The 26,617-nt window shown below is 39.6% G+C and overlaps 1 protein-coding gene across 1 annotated transcript in view; it reads left to right on the plus strand.

Annotated features, from left to right (window-relative positions):
• prss56 (serine protease 56) overlaps window positions 1-22,561 on the plus strand; it is a 35,734-nt gene extending 13,173 nt beyond the window's left edge. The window contains exons 9-17 of the mRNA XM_059986855.1: window positions 2,522-2,681; window positions 3,894-4,082; window positions 5,758-5,925; window positions 9,134-9,227; window positions 11,314-11,491; window positions 16,345-16,498; window positions 17,556-17,645; window positions 19,962-20,068; window positions 22,277-22,561. Of these exons, the coding sequence (XP_059842838.1) occupies window positions 2,522-2,681; window positions 3,894-4,082; window positions 5,758-5,925; window positions 9,134-9,227; window positions 11,314-11,491; window positions 16,345-16,498; window positions 17,556-17,645; window positions 19,962-20,068; window positions 22,277-22,450 (1,314 nt within the window). The 3' untranslated portion in view covers window positions 22,451-22,561. The remainder of the gene's footprint in view (window positions 1-2,521; window positions 2,682-3,893; window positions 4,083-5,757; window positions 5,926-9,133; window positions 9,228-11,313; window positions 11,492-16,344; window positions 16,499-17,555; window positions 17,646-19,961; window positions 20,069-22,276) is intronic.
• The last annotated feature ends 4,056 nt before the right edge of the window (window positions 22,562-26,617 follow it).

Genomic DNA, 26,617 nt, shown 5'->3' on the forward strand with positions numbered 1-26,617 from the left:
AAGAGATCAGATATTTTCTGGGGTTGGTCAGCTGCAAACTACCACTCAACAGTTAAGGCTTAACTGCCAGTTAACATAGCAGTTCAGTGTAACTCACAGGATATTTTGTTATTTTGCATCGCCTGGGAAGAGACAATTAAAACTATTGAAAGCAGAATTTTAGTTTCCTTTCTCTGTGTTGCTGTCAAATTTCCACAAGGGGTATTCTAAATCATGGTTCATCAAGGCATTTAGTTTACTACCTACCAAAGTCATGGAGGAACATATAACAGATGTGAAATAAACAGTAAGCCAAGATACAGTGATGATGATTTTTATGTTTGATCCTTGGGCTGGCAACAAATTTCCTAAATATTGGGCATGTAATTGCATATTTCAGGATATGGTATCCAATATAAGTAGCAGTTGCAGTATTTGGCATGAGTTTTAATAGTGTGGGAACGCTTTGTTAGAAGTTCAGTCTAGTCCACCCTATTGTCTCAGACTGGGTGTCAGTAGCATTTAATAAGTACTGTAGATTTTGACATGTGATGGTACTCAGAAGGTTAGACAATAGTTGTGGAGACAGGAAAAACAGTTAATATTTAAGGCTGGTGGCTTTCCATCAGAACTGGGGAAAGTTAGAAATAAAACAAGTTAAAGTTTACAGATGAACTGAGGAGGGGTGGAGAGTACAAGAGGGAAGCTCTATGAGAGGGAGAAGACTGAGTGAGAGTGGATAACACAAGTTTCAAGAGTCAAGACTGTTTATTGTTTCTCTCTGTACATGAGTGTAAAGGAGAAAAAAGTGATTGTTATTCCAGATCAGATGCAACATAGAAAAACACAACAAGCAAAAAGACAGAAGAATATAAATATAAAAGCAACCCTATAAAACACAATATACAAGTAACTGTTAAGTGTGGCCATATATACATAAGATAAGCTTATATATGTAGACTGTATGGCAATACAGTGATCTTAGGTGCGGAGTGTTTGAATTTAAAGTGACTCTGACAGGAAATGAAAAAGTAGTGCTGGATGAATGTAGTGAGTAAATGCTACTGAATATCAAGTCATACCTGAGGAAAGTGTGACAGGGAGATGACCAAAATCCAAAATATTAGAAGAGAAAGAAGGATTTTGAATATATGAACTACAGCACTGATTGTTGAGTTCAATGTGCCAAGTCATAAGGGAGTTGCTTTATGGGGACAGAGTAGGAAGGCCGAGAGGTCAAAGTGGAATGAACTGACAACTGACTGATACCCATGTGGACCAAACTACATTGCTGTCACCCCAGTGGAGAGGAGAGAACTTTGTGAACACTGGATTAAATACATAAAATGGACCAGGCAATCAGTGTTAACTTTTCAATTCTGATGACCCTTTTCTCTCTCTCCTTTTCTGGTATTTCAAATATCATTCCTCTCCTGTGTACACTTTCTCCCAGTCTTACATTACCACCTTCTAACAGCCAGCAGCCCTGTCATTTGCGTCATTCATTCTCTTCTGGTCTCCATCCTATCACACTCATTCCCTTTTGTTTCGTCCATCCCTCATCCTTTTCCCAATTCTCATGAAAGGAGATCAACCCACAATGTTAACTCTCTGTCTCTCTCATCAGATGCTTCTTGACCTGCTCAGAGCTTGCAGGACTTCTGCAAGGGTGTTTTATCTAACCATCGTATGCAGTGTTTAGTGATTAGTGTGTTCATGGTTATGTAAAGTGGACACTCCACACATTTAACAATGCTATGGTAGGGGAAATGTGACAAGTATGCTATGTGAGTATGTGACTTGAAGGATAACGATGTTGTCTTAGGTCTGATTTCAGGTCATGAGTGTGGATATAATTCTGTTACGAAAGCCACTGGGTGATTTCCACATCCAACTGCCCACTGTGGACGTTAACAAACAAAACTTGGGTTCATAAGCAGCGGTTCACAAAATTTGCCCCAGTTTCAATTTTTTCTATTATATCTACTTTTTCTGCTTGAATGGCACATCATACTTAGCTCAAAATATTTCCGACTTTTTGAAAAAGGATTCAATGTAAACAGGACACAAACATAAATACACTTTAGATGGATTTTCGCAGATGAATATTATTGTTGCAGTGAGAAATTGTAACGCTTATGTTTGTTCCAGTCACCCCGATGGTTTGGCAGTCAGAAGAGTAGAAAGGTCCCACAGCTGGTTCTAGTTCTTTGCTGAGTTAGCCAACCACAGCCAGTTAGTGGTTGCACTGTTTCAGCTGACTTCAACAAATCTGGCTGTAAGAAGTTTGGACTCCTTGTTACTGCCCCATAGCTTTAGCATCAGCATGGGGATTAGCCAAGGCATGGTCCTCCTTCCTGCAATACATCAGGTAGACAAGTAGCTTGTACACTCTTACTATCAGGGCTGTACTGTGCATGATACTGTAACAATGGATTCTGGAGAACAATACAGTACCTTCAAAAAAGAAGACAAAAATTGGTAGAAGTAAATATGTAAAGTGTCAGTATTGAATGATATATGTTATCTTCTTATTTTATAGGGAGACTCTGGAGGACCATTGACTTGCATGGATCCTGCTTCAAAAAAGTATTATCTGTATGGAATTACTTCATGGGGGGATGGCTGCGGCCAGCGTGGCAAACCAGGGGTTTATACCAGGGTACCAAGTTTGATAAACTGGATTAACAGCGAAATGAAAAGTAAATACTTTATAGTGTCATAATCTGTATAGAGATTCTAACTCTCTTCCAAGCTATGAATAAAATGTTTCCAGTGAATGTGTTGGTAGAGAGTCTTGGTTAACTGATCTACATAACGTCTATGGGCTGTCAGAATTGTTTCTGTGAATGGGACAGATTCAGACTACTGTCCTTCAGGTCTTATTTTCAATTGGATTCACCCATCCGAGAACATGGGCTGGAATTCCTTCTATAAGTACTATTAAAATGAGGAGATGCCAAGCCTGGACCTTATGGAATTGTAATGGCAGGGGAGAGAGGTGGTGGTGGAGAGCAGGGGAAATATGTGGATGCAAACTTTGGTTTTCTTGTGTCAGAATATGTAGACATGTTGTCCAATGTTGAAAAGGGTGAGAAAGACAATCATTGTGCCCAGAAGGTTATTGTATGTTTATAAGAATTACATTTTCAGTTTGTGTTTATGTTACATATATGACAATCCAGAGAAGATGACAGTGTTTAGTAATCCCAGGTAGAGAACTGTAAGAAAGAATGCAACAGGGTCCTGGTTGGTTCAACAACTTTATTGAAGCTCAGTGGAATCTCTGATTCTAACCAGTTGTATGGCTTTTCCATTTTGTTATGTGTTCAACCTAGGCAGCATTGAATGATGAAGCAGACAGCCCTGTAGGCTTTGATTCACTGGCCATGTAAGTCTTCTGTACATTTCTATGTTTTTCAGGAAACTTGTAGTGCATGAGTACAATATCAGAGCTGGAGGCGATGAAGCTCTCTTGCCTGTTAACAGAAAATCAAGCTTAAGCAATCCACAGAACTCATAAACAGAAAACCTTGAACCTTATACCAGCTGGGAGCATCAGAGGCCAATCGTTGAATCTAACTTTGCACGTGTCACAGTGCACTTCACAGCAATTTATAATTCTTGTACATTTCTGCATACATATACTGTAAACTATAAAAATATTTAAAAATGAACGTTGCCCTAGTGATTTTACTATGAAGATGTAAACTCAATTAAACTTTTCTAATTTTGGCTTTATAATCTTAGAAATGAGTAACTAAAAATTAATTCTATGCTGATTCATAGTACTGATTAATATCAAATAAAAATTCCTGAGGAACTAATCATTGATATTTGGAGGATGTGACAGATTCAGAGCGATACACCTGGTCCTCTTTCAGTAACCTATGTCTTAAATGGTGTCTTTGCAGAATCCCCCGGTAGTCGTGAGCCAACTTGCTTTGACTTTCACAAGCTCTCGTTGATGCAAGACGTGCAGCGAAAGACCGAGATTGCTCAACTCTGTGCATACTACAGCAGGTTATGTCCACCATTGCTGGAAGCAGCAGCCTACAGTCAATGCATTGAGGAGAGGTGCAAAACGAGAATGAAGAAATGTGGTAAGTTTTCCTTTCTGAATAGTAATTTTCACAATAAGATTCATTTGCAATGAGGAGAGCTGAGAAAAAGAGAGTAGGCAGATTTTCAATTATGTGGATCTGTGGCGTTTGTTGCTCAGGGGGTAAGTGATTGAAGTTGGGGAATTGATCAGTCCTTACAAACAGCATTAACCCAAGATAAAGGATTCTAGAACCAGTCAGAGGATACAGGCTAAGATATTTAAAGCTGTGATGAAGAGGAATTTCTTCACTCAGAGGATGGAGAACTGTGGAGGGCTGTGATGCCAGGTTGCTAAATATGTTTAAGAGATAGAATTAGAGCACAGAATACTACAGCACAGTAAGGCCCTTCAGCCCATGTTTCTATGCTGACCTTTCCATCTAACCCTTCCCTCCTACATAGCTCTCCAGTTTTCCATCACCCATGTGGCTATCTAAGACGTTTTTAAATGTCCGTAATGTAACTACAGACACAGATGTATTTCTCCTCACAAAAGGACCAAGGGGTGTGTGGAGAGAGTAAGGATAGGGTATTGAAATAAAGGAACAGCCATGATTGTATTGAATGAGTGAACAGGCTTAAAGGACCAAATGGCCTGCTCTTGCTCCCATTTTTCTGTTTCTATAACCCTGAATATGGTCAGATGTTTTAGGGTCATCGTTTACCTTCTCAGGATGGTCAATTAACCATCTTCCCTTGATGGAACCTGCACGATTTTATTATCCAGTTGTAGTCTGATGGATTCCACTCAACCAGATAACTGTAAAAGGCATTGCACATAAATATATGTCCTTAAAATAACACAAAGGGCAAAATAAAGGAAAAAGTAGTTCTGTCACATATTCCTATAATAGTCTTTTTATAAAATTCACTCTATCAAAGACTATTGCTTCTTTAAAAAATCTTATCTATGTTTGGCTTAAACTCCGCATCTCCAGTGTCAGGAAGATGCTTTGCATTGCCATATCCAACTTAATCACATGGAAGGCCCAAAATTTCCCCTGTAGGGTCATAGGACCATAGTGAGAAGGAGAAAAAATGACTTCCATTCCCTCACTCTGGAAATACATTCCCGCCTGTGAAAAGAAAGCATCTCAACATTTCCTGGGTATTCTTGTACGACAAACTGTTACAACACACCTTCGAAAAGAGAGCACGCCAAGGCTGCAATATCTAGTTGAGAGAATATTGTATACGCTGGGTCAGGTCATTTTATAATCTAAATATTAATTAGATATAAGATGTATAGATTATGAATTTATACCCTGATACATTGTAACAAAAGCCCAGAATCTTACTGTCATTTGAGTCAGGTGAGGGTCTAATAGATGACCATGGCCCTATGCAGATTAGAAGGCATCCCAATTATCTCTGGTTGTATTATGATATATTTGCCAATTAATACAATCACAAATCACTGCTAGACTTACAGTCCTTTGTTAAAGAGCATCAGTTAGCTTTGGCAGCATGATAATTGGTAACATATCTTCTGTTAGAGCATTGAACTATTAGTATTAGATTATACAGAGTATTTCTAGAAATATTGCTTCCACTTGGTCAATAGTCGTAGCTTCCAACCAGCAGTGACCACAACTGTGTAAGTATTTTACATCACTGAACACTACCGGAGGGAAAAGTTTAAAGTTGTGCTCACTCATTTTGTTTTAATTGCAGAAATCAGGACATTTTTACAGAATCTGCTGGACTTGCTTCAGCCAGTTGAAGAATTCATCCGCAGTAAAGTTGACTTCTCATTTTTCACACAGACAATCCCAAAATTCTTTGAGGAAATTTACACAAAAGTGTTTCCTTCAAAAGAGTTTCTGTCAATGTACGAGAAAGGTATAGTATCAAGTGATAGTATTAAGTGGGGTTTTTAAAGTTAGCATTAACTTTGCAAACTAATTTTACATTCATGCCAAACACATTCCATGATGGAATAATTACTGGCAATTGTTAAATACACTCAGTCAGAACAGTAATACAGTACTAAATTGTATTCTGTGTATATTTCTAAATCTTCTTCCTTACTGTCACTCCTCTTGCCTAAACATTTCTTGTGTCCTCCATAAACCTAACTGCACCCGTAAGTGCTTAATATTGATGGAAACATAGGACAGGTCCCTCTCGGCATGTGTGTCTACAATAGGGATAGGCAGAGATCAAAACTGTCCCTGCAAACTTTTTGAAAAAACAAGTCAGTCATGGACCAGATCTAATTGATTTTTTGGGTTGTAGGGATGGTTTTGGGGGAAGTATGGAGAGTTAGGGGACAGGTTAGTGAGGACAGGGATGAGGGGAGTTATAGGTCAGTGGCAGTAAATGAAGAGTCAGGGTACAGGGGCCAGAGCCCAGGTCGGAGAGCTCTGCGGTAGATGGTCAGTGATCACTATGAACAAGTGTTGGTTTGACAGGCACTGAGGATAAAGACTAGTGGTCCCTGTGGTCAGTGACCTTTGGATGCCAGATCCTGTGGGCAAGAGCTGGTGACCAATCCCAGTTGGCGAGTACCCCCCACTGCCCCCAGGTTGACAAAACAAAACCCAGGATCAAAGTTCTGTGCAGGCAGGAGGCATGAGGGCCAGTAACATACACAGGTCAGCACGTTCCAGAGTCAGAGGTCTGTGTGAGTCTGGAGTTCAAATACCTGTGATTGCAAATTCTGGAGTTGAAACTGAAGGCTGAAGCCCATTGGCCCAATAGTCCAAAAGTCAAGGCTCAATGGTCGCAGCCCCTGAATTAGAATGTGTGGAAGTTGGTGCCTGATGTCTATGAGTCTGAATCCAAGCCAGGGAAGACCCCCCAATAAGCTGGTGAGTCCTCACCAACATAGTGGGGATACTCTAGTTTGAAGCCCATAGTTCATAGTCCAGCTGCAACTGCATCAGGGCATGATGGGAACTGCTGCACCATCAGTCTTCAGACCATGACACTCAGGGACATGGGCTATATAGATATAGATAGATTTGGTTTTGTAACTATGGTTTTCTGCTATTGTAATTATATGTGCTCTATGTGTTGTGTGTGACTGTCTGGACTGTGTTTTACACCTTGGACCCAGAGGAATGCTGTTTCATTTGGCATTCATGTGTATGATTGAATGACAAACTTGAATTTGAACTTCAACTTTGAACGTGAAGTAGAATGTTCCAATAGCTTCATCTTCACCCTGTCACTTTGGAAGTACTTCAGAGGAAGTGATAATGGCTGTATAATGTTGACATTTACATTAGTGGGAAGTCCTCATGTGAGGCTGAAACTGAATTAAAATGGCAGGATCCCTACTGAATGTGATGGCTGGACTTGGTAGGACTTCTTCTTAGCCGACGGCCTGAATGTCTGAGTGGAAGACATACTGGAGCCTATGACTGTGGATCTTTGTGAAAAGTTCCCATCAAATGTGAGAGGCCTGCAGTCAGGATTTGAAGCCTACCATGACGATGCCCTGAGGTGATGAACATCTGGAACTGTGAAGAGAAGATGGCTGGAATTTATTATTTTATAATAACTTTGAAACAACAGTTGTCAGTCACTATGACACTTGTGAAAATCACAAAATGATTGAGACTGTAGAATACACATGCAGTATATTTGGATAGGGGGAATACAGCATTCACAGTAAATGCTGGTGTCTCATAGAGATTGATTATATTCTTGGCACTGCATACTATTACAATTAGAACTCATGAATTGGTGATGAGAACTCAAACTCAACAGAAGAAAAAATGTATAGCTTGAGCTAAATAAGAAGACTTAGCTGCGGGCTGACAGTGTGGGTGAGCACTGTGGCAGCATGATCCACCAGCAACGTCACTGTGCATTGCAGCAGCCAACCCTTGTGAACATCAGCTAAAGTGGGAGGAACTACAGGCCAAATTCTGCACAAGAACAGGAAAAGCACAGCAGGGTGCATCACTGTCTGGTATGGGGGTGGGGGGGGGGTTGCTACTGCACAGGACCAAAAGAAGCTGCAGAGGGTTGTAAATTCACTCAGCTCCATCTTGGGTACTGTGGTGAACTACATATACCTGTCTGGACACGCCCCCTGCTGACTGCTCCTGTGGCTCCTTCCACAGACCCCTGTATAAAGGCGATTGAGGCCTGAGCCCGGCCCTCATTCTCCAGGATGTAGTATGGTGGTCAACTACTGCTTGTTCTTTCTTCCAGTCAATAAAAGCCGATATCTTGACTTCACGTCTCAGAGAGAGTTGTTGATGGTGCATCAGGTACTAGCCTACAAAGTACCCAGGACATCTTCAAGGAGTGGTGCCTCAGAAAGGCAACACCCATATTAAGGACCTCCAGCACCCAGGGCATGTCCTTTTCCCACTGTTCCATCAGGTAGGAGGTACAGAAGCCTGGAGGCACACACTTAGCAATTCAGGAACAGCTTCTTCCCCTCTGCCATCTGATTCCTAAATGGACATTGACCCCTTGAACACTACCTCACTTTTTTAATATATATTCTGTTTTTGCGCAATTTTTAGTCTAAATATACATATACTGTAATTGATTTACTTATTATTTTTCCTCCTCCTATACAATGTATTGCATTGAACTGCTGCTGCTAAATTAACAAATTTCATGACACATGCCAGTGATAATAAGCTTGATTCTGATTCTGATGGCCTTGGGAGTGAGTAGCAAGGACCAGCATAATTCTTGGAGAAGAGCAAGACTATGGAGATGCACAAAGCCTAATAGAATAACTTGTGCATATGGTCTGGGAAATAGAAAGCTCCTAATAATCTTTCCTCCCAGCAGACATTGCTATTGAGTTTCCCCGGCATCTTCCTTGAATTAATCATAAGGTTGACAGTATATTTCCCTTTCTCACCTTTTGGAGCAGTTTCAAAAGGATTCTGGTTTTCTGAGTGATTTGGAAGGCAGTAGACCTTAGAGCATCCTTCTTGTGGTAGTTATCAGAACTTTATAGGATATCAGATCTATGTGCAAATCCCATTTGTTGAGTTATGGCAATTGTTTAAAGGAAAACGAAAGGTCCCCGTTTGATTTATTAATTAATTTGTTCATCTTTTACCATTAAAAGAACAGGTACAAACAACTGCTCTAAAAGAAGGAAGACACGAACAGTCTCTGAATTCAGTTTTAGGTTTAAAAGCTCCACAGAATATCAACAACAGGTGAGCACATTGTTCGGCCAATCACATTTCTCCCAGCTTTGATTTATCCTTGTCAAATATTCTCCAAAGTAGCTGACTGATGTAGAGATATAGAGGGATCCGTAGATACTGTCTGCTTCCCAGTGTCTTTTCTAAACAGACCCACCTCGTGTGTGTATGCCAGCCGATTAATCATGTTGTTGAATAGGAGAGCCCAAAGCTGAATATCATGGCAATCAAGTGATATGGAGATAGAAAGTGAAAAAGGAATTGAGATAGAAAATCAACTTTGATCTTTTGAATGCCACAACGAGACAAATAGGTTCTCTAGCCTCATTTACTCAATTATTTTCCATCTTCATCTATTGTCTCTATATATTACCTACCCAGTAAAGGGTTTGAAGCAGCAATGGAAGTAAACCACTTCTCCCCTTCCTTGTGTGAATCCTGTCAATTACAACTTGTACTCAGTGAAGATCAGCTCGCAAGACATTATTTGACCCAGGACCCTGTGGTTTGCTTTTCCAAGTTAATTGAGCTACTGATCCATACACTTTAAACTACTGGTGGAAAACAATAATTAACCATTGAGATTGGGAAGCAAGTTGAAGAGCAAACATCAGTAGATTGTATTAGCTGGCTCTGACAGTAAGGCTAAGTGTGATAAGCCTTTGGATAGATACAGCCAAGAAATTCAGTCCAAGAAGCTCGTCACTCCCAAATAAGACAATGAATTACAGCCATTTGTCTTCCATCAGCTCTGCAGCCTCCTCTGCTAATATATCTATGTTGCTGAGTTGATAAAAGAAGTCATTGCAAAAACATCTCTACGTTATGTATGATGGAGCAATTGCACCATTTCCATTATGTTGTACAGTATTTCAAAGTAATTTGTAATGATAAAATCTCTGAGACTGAGACAGGTCATTTTGTACCAGCAAGCACATAAATCTTGTGTCTCATTCTTTAAAAAGCATGGTTAGGTTTAGGTTCAGAGCTAGTAATTCTGCTTCAATTAGAGGTTCACATGGTAATCACTTTTTGCATGATACTTGCATCCAGTGTTGGTAATATAAAGCTCCAATGTTTTACATTATGCTGAACTGGACATTGGAGACTATGCTGATTCCATCCCAGGACTATACATGGAGGTTCAGGGGATGGTATCTGGAGGCTAAGGTCTTATTCTTGGTACCTTGATTATGCTTTAAATTGTACCTTTCTGAGCATAGAAACAATTAGTTGTCTTGAAAGAAATGTACAGTTGGCCCTCCGTAGCCACAGGTTCCACATCCACAGATTCAATCAACCGTGGATCAGGATTGGGAAAAAAACCTGTTAGTTCTCTCTCCAGCACTCATTGTTTGAGCATGTACAGACTATTTTTTCTTGTCATTATTCCCTAAACAATACAGTATAACAACTATTTACATAGCATTTACATTGTATTAGGTATTATAGATAATCCAAAGATGATTTAAAGTATACGGGAGGATGTGAGTAGGTTATATGCAAATACAACGCCATTTTATATGAGAGACTTGAGCACTTGCAGAATTTGGTATCCGCGGGGGTCCCAGAACCAAACCCTCGTGGATACGGAGGGCCGACAGTAAAAGTTTTGCCTCAACACAACAGACTTTCTGTCTAACCACCTGATCACAGAGTGGCTATTACTGGATTTGTCTGGATGGGGTTATATTAGTGATAGGGAGACATGAGTTTGAAGCCTATCAGGGCAAATTGGTAATTTAACTTCTGGAAAGTAAATTTAAAATTGGAATAAAATTAGTTACCAATTGCAGAATAAAAATATCTGACTCAGTAAAGTCCTTCAGGGAGGGAAGTTTGCCAGATCTCCACAGCAGTGCTGTGGAAACTTACCAACCTTCTCAAATGCTACTGGACAAGAAAGAGCAAAAATATCAGCTTTGCCCCAGCACCCACATGTTTTGTGGCCAGATGGTTAGACACAAAGTGATACTTGCTATACATAATCATTTCTCTGTATAGATCTTGTATAGTGTCCCCAATATTGATCAATAGCTGTTCAATAAATATACAGATACAAACATACTTTGCTTACTTGAATTTCTTTCTTTTCAAGAACTACGGAAATGAGAGCAATCGAAGCTGAAGTCCTGTTCAAAGATATTGGCCCTGATTTGGACAGCTGGATCAATTATTTCGCTGAGATCACAGAAGAAACTCAACCTGTAACTTTCAATGCTAAAGAAAGGGAACGCAGAAGCTTAGTCCAAAAAGAAAGGCAGCTCTTATTTCAGGTATAGTATTGAGGCAGTTCACAATCTCACCTCTCTGGTGCTATTAGGGTAAGCATACTACTAGAAGTAGAAGGCACAGGAACTGGGTATAGGCTACCCAGCAACACCATTTATTTTTGTGGGAGTAAATGAACCACAGTATCCTTTATGCTTTCTAACCACTTTCACAGTTTGCCCTTCTAATTTCAAGGTCACCGTGTCTATGCACTCAAATTTCAACTCTGCCATTTATTTTTTATTGTTTCCCTTATTCTTTCTGATAAAGTTTATCCACATAAACCTACCCAATGTATGCAGTCTGTACAATGTATGCAGTGTATGCAGTCTGTACAATAGTAGTATTCCCAGGACTGATGCCTGGAGAGTACAATGTCTGTTCTTTCTCACAAGAGAACAAAGATAGTGGAGTGGAAAAAACTGCAGGTGCTAAAAGAGTAAATGTATACCACTTGTCAGCTCAGTCAATATCTCTTGTCCATCAAGATCAAAGTAATTTCTTCCGTACCCTTTTCCCATGTAATTGTTATATCATCTTCCATCCTTGCAAGTTTCTCTCAAGCTTCAACTTAATTTGTAACTCAATATTCTTTTGGCAGGCATCTCACTTCCATGCTTGATCTTGGTCCTTAAAAAAACATTTTACTTTTCACTAGGATCAAACACTGCCAAGTTTCTGCTCAGCCCTGCAAATTCCTTATCATTAACTCGACATCCATGTCCTTCATGCTTTTGTAACTATAATACCTTCACTCAATAAAGACGCTTTGTAAATTCAGATTGCTATAAAGTATTGCTGCCTGACCTGCTGAGTTCCTCCAGCATTGTGTGTGTGTATGTATGTTGCTATGAAGTATTAAGTCTGAATAATACTGAACTTAATTTCTAACAGAATGAGCCTTTTGTACAAACATAGTAATTGGCAATTTCATGTTTTCATGTTCAATACAAATAAAAATTATAAAGTCTAAATGCACTATGGGGCACCACCTTAGAAAATGCACCACAAATTTTACTCTATTTCTGAGGTAGGATCTTTTAAAATCACTGAATATGGATATTTACCACCTGTTTCAACATACACAAGCTACAACACAGAAATGAAAGAATAGTAGTCCAGTTACTGGAGAAGATTTTTAAGGATGTAAGCATTTAGAAATCCATGGCCTAATTAGGAAGTCATAATGGCCTTGTGCAGGAAAATTACTTAATTGAGCTTTTCAAGGTGGCGATGAAGGTGATTAATGACAACAAAGAAGTAAACATTGTCTACGTGGATTTAAGTAAGGCATTCAACCATGTCCCTTATGAGAAGCTCATCTAAAGGATTCAAATGCATAGGACCTATGGTGAAATTCGTCATCTGGATTTGGAATTGGCTTGGCCAAAGAAGACAAAAGCTAGTGGTCAATGGGACTTATTCTGGTTGGAGGTCTGTGACTGTGGTGTTCTACGGAGATTCATAGCAGGGCCTCTGTTGTTTGTAATATATATCCAGGTCATTATATATATATAAAATGGAAAACTGACAAAGGATATAGCAGGGATAGATCAAATATAGATGTGGGTGGAGAAATGGCAGAGTTTAACTTGAGCAAACATGAAGAGGTGAATTTTGGGCGACCAATTATAATGGGACAGTACACTGTTAATGGGAAGAATCTTAGCAGTGCTGATGAGCAGAGGGACCCTGGGGTCCAATTTTATAGCTCCTTGAAAGTGACTACATAGATTGATAGGATGGTTGAGAAGGCATATAGCTTGTTTGCCTTTATTAGTAGAATTCAAAAGTCAGGAAGTTATGTTACAGCTTTATAGAATTCTACTTAGGCTGCATCTGGAGAATTTGCACTCAGTTCTGGATTTGCCATTATAAGAAGGATGTAGAGGTTGTGCCTGGATGAGATAGCATGTGCTATGAGGAGAGTGATGTTTTCTCTGGTGCAGCAGAAGCTGAGGGGAGACCTGGTGGAGGTTTATAAGATTATGAGGAACATAGATGCAGTGGACAGCAAATATCTTCCCCCCCCCCCACCCCCCACCACCCTGCAAGGTTAACAAGTCTAATACCAGGGGGTGTGCATTTAAGATGAGAGAAAATTCAAAGGAGATGTACTGGTCATGTTTTTACAGAAAGTGGTGGGTCCTGGAATACACTGCCTAGGTGGTAGTAGAGGCAAAAAAAAAACAGACATTCACAAGGCAGTTAGAGAGGCAAATCACTGTGTAGGAAATAGAAAGTTATGGATATTGAAGGGTTTAGTTGGGTATCCGAATATAAGTAAATTAGTAGGCACAATATTGTGGGCCAAAAGGACTGTTCCTGTGCTGTGTTCTTCTATGTTCTATGCACCATTTGACTCAACCAGTCCATATAAGACCCTAAGATATAGAGGCAGAATTAGACCTGTTGACCATCAAGTCTGCTCTGCCAATTCATCATGGCTGTTCCAATTTTCCGCTCATTCCCAATCTCCTGCTTCTCCCTGTATTCATTTAAGAATCTAGCAAGCTCTACCGTAAATATATATAAAGACTCCTTGGCCTCTACAGCTGCCTGTGGCAATGAATTCTACAGATTCACCACTCTCTGGCTAAAGAAATTCCTCCTCATCTCCATTCTAAAAGGACAGCTCTCTTTTCCAAGGCTGTGTCCTCTGGTTTTAGACTCTCCCACAACAGGAAACATTCTCTCCACATCCACTCTACCAAGGCATTCACCATTCAATAGGTTTCAATGAAATCATCCCTCATTCTTCTGAATTCAGCTGATTCAAGCCCAGAGTCATCAGACATTCTTCGTATGACAAGCCATTCAATCCTGGAATCATTTTCATGAACCTCCTTGAACCCTCTCCAGTTTCAGCACATCCTGTCTAAGATAAGGGGCACAACCTGTTCACAATACCCTAAGTGAGGCCTGACCAGTGCTCTATAAAGTCTCAACATTACATCCTTGCTTTTATATTCTAGTCCTCTTGAAATTATTGCTATCATCACATTTGCCTTCCTCATCACAGACTCCACCTACAAATTAACCTTTAGGGAATCCTGTACAAGGGCTCCCAAGTCCCTTTGCACTTCAGTTTTTTTGTACTTTCCCTCCATTTAGAAAATAGTCAACCCCTTCATTTCTTCTTGCAAAGTGCATGGCCATACACTTCTCAACACTGTAATTCATCTGCCATTTCTTTGCCTACTCTCCTAATCTGTCTAAGTCCTTCTGTGTCTTCTCTGCTTCCTCAAAATCAGCTGCCCCTCCACCTATCTTCATATCATCTACAAACTTTGCAACAAAGCTATTGATCCCATCATCCAAATCATTGACATATAACATAAAAAGAATTGGTCCCAACACAGACCCCTGTAGAACACCACTAGTCACCAGGAGCCAGCCAGAAAAGCTCCTTTTATTCCCATTCTTCTCCTCCTGCCAACCAGCCACCGTTTTATCCATGTTAGGATCTTTCCAGTAGTACCACGGGCTTATAACTTGTTAAACAGCCTCATGTGTGGCACCTTGTCAAAGGGCTTCTGAAAATCCAAGTACACAACATCAATGATTCTCATTTATCTATCCTGCTTGTTACTACTTCAAAGAATCCCAACAGATTTGTCGGGTAAGATTTTCCCTTGAGGAAGCCATGTTGAATACGGCCCATTTTATCATGTGCTCCAAATACCCTGAGACCTCATCCTTAATAATCAACTCCAATATCTTCCCAACTACCGAGGTCAGACTAACTGGCTTATAGTTTATTTTCTTCTGCCTCTCACCCTTCTTGAAGAGTGGAGTCACATTTGCAATTTACCAGTCTTACAGAACCATTCCAGAATTTAGTAATTCTTGAAAGATCATTACTAATGCCACCACAATCTCTTCAGCCACCTCTTTCAGAACTCTGGGGTGTACACTATCTGGTCCAGTGACCCATATTTATCTACCTTCAGACCTTTGAGTTTCCCAAGAACCTTCTCTCTAGTAATGGTAACTTCACACGCTTCATGCCCCTGACACCTGGAACTTCCTCCATACTGTTAGTGTCTTCCACGGTGAAGACAGATGTTAAATACTTATTCAGTTTGTCTACTATTTTGTTGTCTCCCATTACTAACTCTCCTGCATCATTTTCTAGCGGTCTGATATCCACTCATGCCTCTCTTTTACACTTTACGTATCTGAAGAAACTTTTGGTATTCTCTTAAATATTATCGACTAGCTTACTTTTGTATTCCATCTTTACCTTCTTAATGACTTTTTTAAGTTAACTCCTGTTGGTTTTTAGAAATTCCCAATGCTCTAACTTCCCCCTAATCGTAGCTCTATTATATGCCCTCTCTTTGGCTTCCTGTATATGTTGATTTTGACTTCTCTTGTTAGCCATGCTTGTATCATCTTTCCTTCAGAAAATTTCTTCCTCTTTGGGATGTATATTTCTTCTGCCTCCCAAATTGATTCCAGAAATTCCAGCCATTGCTGCTCTACTGTCATCCCTGCCGGTGTTCTTTTCCAATCAATTCTGGCCAATTCCTCTCTCATGCTTCTGTATTTCCTTTTATATCTGTGTTTACATTTTATAAAAGTTAATAGTCCAGTAATAAGTAATATGAAAGTACTTGGATGTTTTCTGAAGTACTTTTTCACACTGATTGTTATAATCCTGGAATATTATAGTTACAATATAAAAATATAGTTCTTTTTTTAATATTCTATGGTGAAATATGTTTTAGTCATAATAAAGAATGTTCTTCAGTATGGAGTTACTATTTAAGATCTTGCAAACAGGAGCATTTATTAGCATACCAACTGTTCATGTTAGTCCAATGTTAAAGATGTGCCGGTCTTTTATTTTCAGAGTTCCAACCTCCAGCTGGAATCACTGAAGACTCAGCTTTACACTCTGTTACAAGGTTTGAGGAACCAGCCTGAGATAGATCAGCTTCTTGCTCATATGCTGAAGATGTCACATGAAGCAGAAAGATCATCCTTGGCATCTATGAAACAAAATGGTACATTTAAAATACTTACATGTCAGAATCAGGTTTATTATAAGAATCTGGTGTATTATCACTGACGTGAAATTTATTGTGTTGTGACAGCAGTACAATCCAATGCATAAAATATGCTATAACTTACAAGAAAAAACATTTTTATAAAGTAGTGCAATAAGACAGCAAACTAGTGAGGTAGTGTCATGGGTTCATGGACCATTCAGAAATCTGATGACAGAGGGGGAAAAGCAGTTTCTGAAGCACAGTGTGTGTATCTTTAGGCTCCCGTAACTCCTCCCTGAAGGCAGTGATGAAAAGAAATGATCTGGGTGGTGGTGTCCTTAATGATGGATGCTGCCTTTTTGAGGCATTGCCTTTTGAAGGTGTCCTCAATGGAGGGGAGGCTAGTGCCTATGATGGAACTGGCTGACATTACAACCTTTTGCAGCTTTTTCTGATCCTGCAATATCATATTTCATCTCCTATTATGTGATTATTTGTGAATTGTAACATTACCTCTGCTGAGCTAATATAAAATGATTGGAAATGTCTTAATCTATTTTATTGTCAGGCAAGAGAACACATGCTTTAAAAAATAAAATGACTAGCATCTTTTAACCAAAGTGAAGCATTTTGTTATTATTCAGCACTCTGTCCTGTTTCTTGGTGGAGCATTACAAAATTTTAACCAGTAGAGTACCATGGAATCAAAGCATCTGCTATTTCTGAGACCTATATTAATTAACATTCAAGCAAGAATAAAGATTTCTGCTGTTTTCTCAACTTAGGGAAGATTTAATTAAATTCCCTCATCCCCTCTAACAAGATCAATGTGGCTGTTTACTTGGAGAAGTGAGACCTCAATCCATATTTACCCAACTGGGCAGGTTGTATAATGAAGTGTAATGGTCTCCTCTTTCTTCTCCACCTTGAAGATAGTTAAACAATAGGTGAAAGTGAAAAAATCTAAAAAAAAATTAGACTCGTTTGCTGTAAATAAGATTATCATTATTTCCTAGCTGAAACGGGAAAATGCTGATAAAGTAATTCTATTTCAAAACAATTATTTTTAAAGGATTGAACACATCAAAAGGTAATTTGAAAGTGAAGAAAAGGGATGTTTCAAATATCCTTTCAGAGCCTGGAAACTCTCTGAAAGCAAATGGTAAGTTGTTTGCTCAGATACAATTAAATAAACCTTAGCATGTTTTGGAAGGGATTGCCAGTGAAAGGGAAAACTTCTTCTATGAGTCTCTGGTTTACACATCTGAAGCTTTGAATTGACTGTGGTCTACAGGACTGGCACGCAAGATGGAAACAAAGTAGATGAATGTACTTCAGTTAATGGATATTACCTGAGTGAGTCATCTTTGTTGTGAATCCTTCTCAAGCAATATCCTCTTAATCATCCCTTAAAATGTAAAAAGGTTCCTTAGGGTTCATCCTGCCAGTGCAGTTATACCTGATGAATATCTGTGCCACACAGATGCCAGAAAATGACAAGCTACACTCACTGGGAACGTCATCACCTCTCATTAAGATTCAGTGCTACCACCTGCCTGCCTGGATTTCTCCCATTGTTCTCGCTAATGAAATCATTACAACCACTGTACTTAGCATCCTGATATTAACACAAAACAAAACACAGCTGGACCAGCCATTCAGATGCCATGAAAGCATGGAGAAGGTCAGAAGTCTGGCATTCTAATTATCACCTGACTTCCCAAAGATTCTCTGTTATCTCTGCATTCCAAAATAGGCAAACCAATGCATACTCTCCATAAATACAAGCATTTCTGCAGATGCTGGAAATCCAGAACAACATACACAAAATGCTGGAGGAACTCAGCAGGCCAGGCAGCAACCACAGTGGGGAATAAACAGTCAATGTTTTGTGCAGAGACCCTTCATCGGGACTGGAAAGGAAGGGGGAAGAAGCCGGAATCAGGAATTGGAGGAGGGGAAGGATTACAAGCTAGAAGGTAGGTGAGGGAGACAACAGGTGGATGGGGGATGAAGTGAGAAGCCGGGAAGTGATAGGTGGGAAAGCTTAAGGGCTGAAGAGGAAGGAATATGACAGGTGAGGAGAGTGGACCATGGGAAAAAGGGAAAGAGGAGGGGCACCAGATGGAAGTGATGGACAGGTCAGGAGAAGAGAAGGTGTGAGAAGGAAGCTAGAATGTGGAATGGAAAAAAAGAGAAGGGGGACAGGGGAGAAATTACCAGAAATTAGAGATACTGATTTTCATGCTGTCAGTTTGAGGGCTATCCAGACCTGAATATATGGTGTTCCTCCACCAACCTGAGAGTGGCCTCATCATGGCAGTACAGGAGGTCATGGGTTGACATTTCAGCATGGGAATGGGAAGTAGAAATAAAATGTGTCTGTCACACATGCTGTCCACCTGTCTAAGTAAATGCATTCAAGAAGCCTGACAACATATATAAATCCCCCACTCCCACTTAGCTCTATCAAAGTATATATTATGCATAGAATGCAAAGCAGTAACTTTCCATGGTCTCTTTGGTGGTACTTCTCTCACCTGGAACCTAGACTGACAACATGCAAACAGCTTCAGTCCCATATTTCACGCCAAAATACCATCTTGACAATTGTGTGTCAGCATTTCTTCATTATTGCTGGGTCAATGTACTAGTCCATAAGCTTCACTGTTCAAGGTGAAACCCTACAATTGTCTTCTCAGGCACCCAAGAGTGGGAGCAAGTGCTGGCCATTTGGGGGAGGGAGGGAGAGAGGGGGGGGGGAGGAGAGAGAGAGAGAGAGAGAGAGAGAGAGAGAAAGAAAAAACTAGACTACAGTAAAGTGTACCCCTGCCTAATAGGGGTCAAAAAAATGACAGTGTTGCTCACTGCACTGTTTGCAACAGTGACTTTTCTATTGCTCATGGTGGGTTAAAATGTAAAAGACATGCTGAGGTGAATTTAACAGGTGTCATTTGTTCCTTAGTATAGCTAACGTTATTTAAACCAGCTGGCTAGCCGCTAAGGAGTTACTCTATTGCAAACATCCCACCTGTCCCGCAAATTGATGGTGTTACCTCCCTGAAATTAGTTTTTGCAGGGTGGGAAGTCTATCATTTGAATGATGCCAACTCATTTGGGAAACCTCTCTTGTTCAGCAAATCATCTAGAGGAAATCCAGATAAGCACAAAATAACATAGAATTCAAATATTATGACAATAGCTTTGGATAAGTAAGGATGGGGAGAGATTCATGGGGGGCATAACCACTTGGTAGAATAGGAGTTGTTTCAAATCAACTGTTTCAGAATGGTAATCCCATGTAATTTGCTGTATTTCAAAAGCTTTCTTTCCACTAAAGTAGTTCTCTGTGACTGGTATTGATATTTTATATCCATCTGGTAAGTGTATTATTTGTTTAGGAATGGATATTTGAGTGTGCAACACCAGAAATCATAGCTTTACTCCTTCCCACCAAAACATTGTTCCTGCTGTTTAGGTTGTCAGAGTGCAAATGAAACACTGCTGAACATTAGCATATTGATGGATGAATATAAATGGATTCTGGATATACCAACAGAGGAATTGTCAATGACCTTTAAAGAGGTATGTACCATTGCCATTTTGTAATAGAGCAAAGTCTTTGTGAATACATCTCTTGTGTAGCATGGGAGAAAATTCATATTAAAACTTAAGAAAATTTCAATGTTTTCAAGCCATCCATTCTTTGAAAAATGGAAACAAATACATTTCTGTCTGGTTCCTTTCTACTACATGAATGTCTCTAGGGCTTACAAAGATATAGGGTATAGGGCATTCCAAGTTTGGGATAATAGATTAGAAAGTCAACTGAAATGTCAATGTTAGAATCATATGAAAACCCTGGAACACTGTCTAATCATCAGCAAGATAATGTCATGGAGCTGCTTCTCACATCAGAGAAACCAGGACCTGATCATCAGGTTTAAAAAAATCCATCTGAGCAATTCCAGCATGTCACAAGCATGTCAGGATAGATTTTTGTGATTATATCTCCAGAGCAAGTCTGCATCCCAGATTCTTTGATTCATGGTTAAGATTCTACTGACCGAGCCACAGCAGACGTCGTACCACAATGGGGAGCAAGGCTAAACATTGGTCCCATGCAACAACATTATACAGAGCCTATTGTCTTATAGTGCCATGTCATTTGCAGAGAGCAGCTGGAAGAGATTTTCTTTATTTTTGAGAAACATATGAACAAACTGGATTTTGGTTGAATTAGCACCCCCTTCTAAGAACGTGAATATCTATTGCAGAAAGCCTATATAACCAACATGCCTCCTCCTGTGTTATGGTGCTCTCTGCAAATGACATGGCACTATAAGACAACAGGCTCTGTATAATGTTGTTGCATGGGACCAATGTTTAGCCTTACTCCCCATTGTGGTACGACGTCTGCTGTGGCTCGGTCAGTAGAATCTTAACCATGAATCAAAGAATCTGGGATGCAGACTTGCTCTGGAGATATAATCACAAAAATCTATCCTGACATGCTTGTGACATGCTGGAATTGCTCAGATGGATTTTTTTAAACCTGATGATCAGGTCCTGGTTTCTCTGATGTGAGAAGCAGCTCCATGACATTATCTTGCTGATGATTAGACAGTGTTCCAGGGTTTTCATATGATTCTAACATTGACATTTCAGTTGACTTTCTAATCATTGTCACATTTGGTTTGTGGGAGCTTGCTCTGTGTAAATTGACTGGCATCTTTCCCATATTATGACTACACTTCAGGAAGATGTTAATGGACAAAAAGAGTATTGGGAAATGATGGGTGAAAAATAATTTTTTTTTGTAATCACCATTTCATCCTTCTCTGCTTTTGTCATTTACAACATGATTCCTCGGCTTTACTTCTTTTCTCTGCTTTCTAGAAGAAAATAAATACTCTTGATCATTCTTCTACCACATTTTCTTTCTCTGTAGATTCCCATGCATTGTAACTTGAAAGATAAATCTTTATTATGTAAGTCCATAAGACTAGAAGCAAAATTAGCCCATCCAATCTGCTCCGCGTTTCATCGTGGCTGATTTATTATCCTTCTCAACCGCCTTCTACTGCCTTTTTTCCATAAGTTTTGAAACCCTTACTAATCAAGAACTTAGTTACCTCCACTTTAAAATTGTATTTTTCTGTGCTATTCTGAGTTACTGGACTATTAGGTTTGTTTATTGTTTCTACTATTCAAGCACGAATTGCACATTACCGTAGCGTTATGGCAGCCCTGAGGCACTCCATTGTTTAGGGTCGAGCATGGATGTTCACTCGATAGGCAGGCCAGGGTATTACCATGTGGAGAGTGAACTGTTGCAATGTAGCAAGCTCACCCTCTCCACGCAGCTGATGAATCCAAAAGAACGGCAGAGACCGATGACGTTTGACACCAGCGGCGTGGCTGGAGTTGCCAGTCAGCATTGAACTCGATGTAGGACTGCCTTAGGGACCAACTCCTGACTTCTCCCTCAGAGTTTACTTCCAAAACCTTCCTCATGAGCAGGTAAAGCTGCAAGGCAGCAGAGGTTTGAGATTGGAGATTTCCTTCTTCTAGATGAGCTGCCAACCATGGCTGACAGGCCCCATTTGCCTGAAGTAACTGGTTTGAAGGCACCAGTAACCTGCCTGTCTGTAGAAATGGTTCCACTAGACTTAGTAGCTAAGCCACACTTGAATGCCAAGAGCTGGGCATGGTTGTCAGATGCTAGGATCTACTAATTGTGAAGTGTGTTTTATGTTGAATAAGATTTGATATGATTCTGTTCATGTCCAGGTGCTGGTGGACACATCTTCCAAAAATGAGAAAGGATTATTTAAGGCACGTGTTAAAGCTCTGGTTGGAGGTCGACCTGCAACCTTTCACAGTCTGGTTGGTTTGGAGAATGATTCCTTTTATAGAAGCATGGCACAGATTATTGCTCTAGCTCTGGATAGTTTAAAAACATAAGGTGATGCAGTAAAATGAGTACTTGAAACATTTCTTCTGCTTTGGATATCATGTTAACATCCTGTAAAAACAATTAAGGAATACAGTATATATTGAACTGGGATAACTACATAACTATTACCACTTAGACAGAGAGAAGTAAATCATATGACATCTCAAACAACTTAATGCAATATATTGGCTACTGAAGTAATCAAAGACTACAAATCAACCTGAGAAATACTGTATTACATTTAGAACTTGGTAGTGTCCTGAGTAACATCTGCCCAGATGTGAAAACTATCTCATTTTGGGAGGGACTTATGTTGATGTCCAAATATGAAGACTGAAAGGGGGCAATTCAAAGATAAACCAGCACTTTTTAGCTGAATTATCCTCTCTTCCATGCTCCACAGCTGGACTCAGCTATGTGCTGCATCTGACCTTTCTTGCCCCGACTTACATATTTCACTGCATAAGAGCAGCAATTGGATGAGAACTGAGCATGAAACAGGGAGCTGCTCTGTGTAGACGCAATAGCTAAAATAAATACAATTTGGGCCTTTGCCTGATTGGTTCAACAAAATTAGTAGAAATGTATAAAAAGATATCAAATGTTCATTAAAAGGAAGCTACAGTAATATAGATTTCATATTACATTACCATCACAAGGTACTTTGAATAAATTATATTTGTCAGATGCATTGGAGAAAATTGTTGGATAGAACCGATTAATAAGGCAAAAAACATGATTTGTTTTTTATTTCTGTGTTGGAGCTGGTTTTTAGTATTGGCAGTAGAGCTGAAAAGTCCCATTTCCTGGAGGTAAGAATCTCCCTGTCAACATGCAAATAACTGTATCAGTGGAGCACACACAAAATGCTGGAGGAACTCAGCAGGCCAGGCAGCATCTGTGGAAAAGAGTAAACAGTTGACGATTCGGGCAGAGGCCCTTCATCAGTACTGCTGTGTGTGTTGCTTGGATTCACAGCATCTGTAGATTTTCTGTTGTAAATGTATCAATGGTACGTTTTCCATTATCTATATCTGAACAAAAGACATATTTGGGAAAAAACTGTTAATTTTGGAACATAGGTAGAACTTTGGCATCTGGGAGAATAAGTTTTTATACATTTTCAAAATGACGACTCATTTTTCTTTGTAGGAAGTTATAATTCCTGACTAGAATTTCAAACTATTGACTCAAACTGGTGGGGAAATCTAATTATTTTAAAATTAGAACATTTACTTTGAACATAAATTCTAATATTAATGATGCAGTTCACAAATGCTCTGTAAATATCATGTAAAATATGGTAAAAATGTTATTTTTTATATATATAAAAATTCACAAACATTACATAATGTTCTATTGATAAGGTTTAACATGAATACCCAAATGCATTTAAACACGGAATTAGTGTTTTATCACACACTTGTCTCAGGCAGAGGTCATATAGAGTAGTAGAATATTCCAGTACCAGAGGGCATGGATTGAGAATAAGAGGTCAGTTATTTAAAACAGAGTTGAGGAAGAGCTTCTTCTCCCAGAGAGTTGTGGAGGTGTGGAATGCACTGCCTCGGAAGACGGTGGAGGCCAATTCTCTGGATGCTTTCAAGAAGGAGCTAGATAGATATCTGATGGATAGGGGAATCAAGGGATATGGGGACAAGGCAGGGACTGGGTATTGATAGTGAATGATCAGCCATGATCTCGGAATGGCGGTGCAGACTCGAGGGGCCGAATGGTCTACTTCTGCACCTATTGTCTATTGTATATAATATTCAGTTGATGTAAGTGAGTTAAAAATTAACTCTCCTTTCCGTGATTGTGAGTGAAAGTTAATTTACTGGACTATTGGTATCGCTATAACCACACAACGTCTCTATTACCACAGACAATCAGAGTCTTGCTTTCTGTTAATGACCTACTTGAACATTGCTTTAGGTGGGCCCTGGTTATCCACATGCTTCCACTTCACCCTGATTTTTACTTGGCAGATCCTTCCTTTGTAAATGTGATGCATATCTCCCTTGGATTTCCAACTGGCAAAGGTTGACAATTCCACCACAAAGGACTAAATTAGTGACTCTAAATTAGTTACTTGGAAGAGATAATGATCTTGAACTTCCTTAACAGAAACGTACAATCTATAAATTGAGTATCCACTAATGAGAAGCGAATAAAACTGCTGACACTGAAAGCTTAAAAGAAAGAGAGATGCTGGAAGAAAGCAGCCAGTCAACCAACACCTGTCTAGGTCAAAGACCCTTCTTCAGAGCTGAGCACTCAGTTCTGATGAAGTGTCTTCAATCCAAAAGGTTAACTGGTTTCTCTTTCCTCAGATGATGTTTGATTGGCCAGCTCATTCCAGTCTTTCTGCTTTGTATGAGTATCCACTATGCCATTTTAAAACCCCAGATTCCAATTTGGTTCTATCTCAGCATTATTACTTCCAGTATTACATTTATATGATTTGTTTGTCTTGGTTATGCTAAGTATTAAATTCACTCACTGAAGTCCGAGTGCTTTGAGACCTTATAGAAGTACATAACAATAAAGTTATGGGATTTCTAAGAGCAGTTATTTTTTTTAATGATGTATGCATGCACGCATGTAAAATATATATGTATTTGTATATTTTTTTCCTTAGTGAATTGAAGTGCAAGGTGACATAATGCACTGCTGCTATGACCATTGACTTATTTATTATTTGTACAATGTATTTCATGCAGTTTCTTCAGATTTGTGGCTGTAAAGCTGTAACCACTAAAAATAAAATTGTTAGTAAAACAAGTTTCTTTCGATTTGATGATTTTGATGTTTGCAAAGATCAAATTTTACTTTTACTTTAAAAATGATACTAAGTTCTTGGCGCAGCTGTCATTCAAGTACATTTTAAGATTCTATATGGAGGGCTCAGTGAGAGGACGATGAAACGTTGTAGGTGGGTAGTTAAGGTTGCAGTTTGAAAAGACTTGTGATTCTCTGAAGAGTCATGGAGTTGTACAGCAGAAAGATGGGCTCTTTGACCCACCATGTCTATGCATATCGTTTTGCCATTGACACGAATAAAAGAAGTCAGATCTTTGTGAAGGAAAGGTAGATCATCTCAGAGGAGCTTTTTTTTTGTTTTTTTTTGTGCTTGAAGAAGGCAGGGTATTATTAGTTAGTGCTCAAAGTCAAAGTTGGGTTTACTTTCATATGAACAAGTCCAGGAGTGCACAGGTGTGATGAAAAACTAACCTGCAGCAGCATCACCTGCACATAAGCAGAATTCACAAGGAAGAAATCAATTTGACTTCAATTATATGATATTTTTACAATAAAATGCAATTATTACAACAAAAATCAACTACTTTAGTCAAAGTGGTCAAGGTGGGTCTGATACTAAATGAGATTAATTGGGAAGGAAATTTAAGAACTGAACAGATGCCAGAAATGAGAGGTTGGGTGATTGCATGAAGTTGTCACAGACAGAAATGAAGCTTATTTACCTTTATACCGGCTGGGTAGCCTCCAACCTGATGGCATGGACATTGACTTTTCTAACTTCCGTTAATGCCCCTCCTCCCCTTCTTACCCCATCCCTGACATATTTAGTTGTTTGCCTGTTCTCCATCTCCCTCTGGTGCTTCCCCTACCTCCTTTCTTTCTCTCAAGGCCTCCCGTCCCATGATCCTTTCCCTTCTCCAGCTCTGTATCACTTTCGTCAATCACCTTTCCAGCTCTCAGCTTCATCCCACCCCCTCCGGTCTTCTCCTATCATTTCGCATTTCCCCCTCCCCCCACTACTTTCAAATCTCTTACTATCTTTCCTTTCGGTTAGTCCTGACGAAGGGTCTCGGCCCGAAACATCGACAGTGCTTCTCCTATTGATGCTGCCTGGCCTGCTGTGTTCCACCAGCATCTTGTGTTTGTTGTTTGAATTTCCAGCATCTGCAGATTTCCTCGTGTGATGCTTATTTAAAATCTTTCCTAACCATGAAATTATCCAAATGTTTGTTAAGCATTGTAAGTGTACCTGTGGGATAAGATGTATGCATAGTGAACAGCAGCAATCTTTAATAAACTTAAAGGGCTGTTCTGTTCAGCAATTGAACGGAATGGTCTGGCTATTCTTGGCTTCTTTGGATGTGGGATCACTAGGGCTGCTACTGCTGCAGCTGCATTGAAGTCCTCAACCA

Source organism: Hypanus sabinus, chromosome 2 (assembly GCF_030144855.1).
Source record: "Hypanus sabinus isolate sHypSab1 chromosome 2, sHypSab1.hap1, whole genome shotgun sequence".
In the NCBI taxonomy this organism is placed as follows: domain Eukaryota; kingdom Metazoa; phylum Chordata; class Chondrichthyes; order Myliobatiformes; family Dasyatidae; genus Hypanus; species Hypanus sabinus.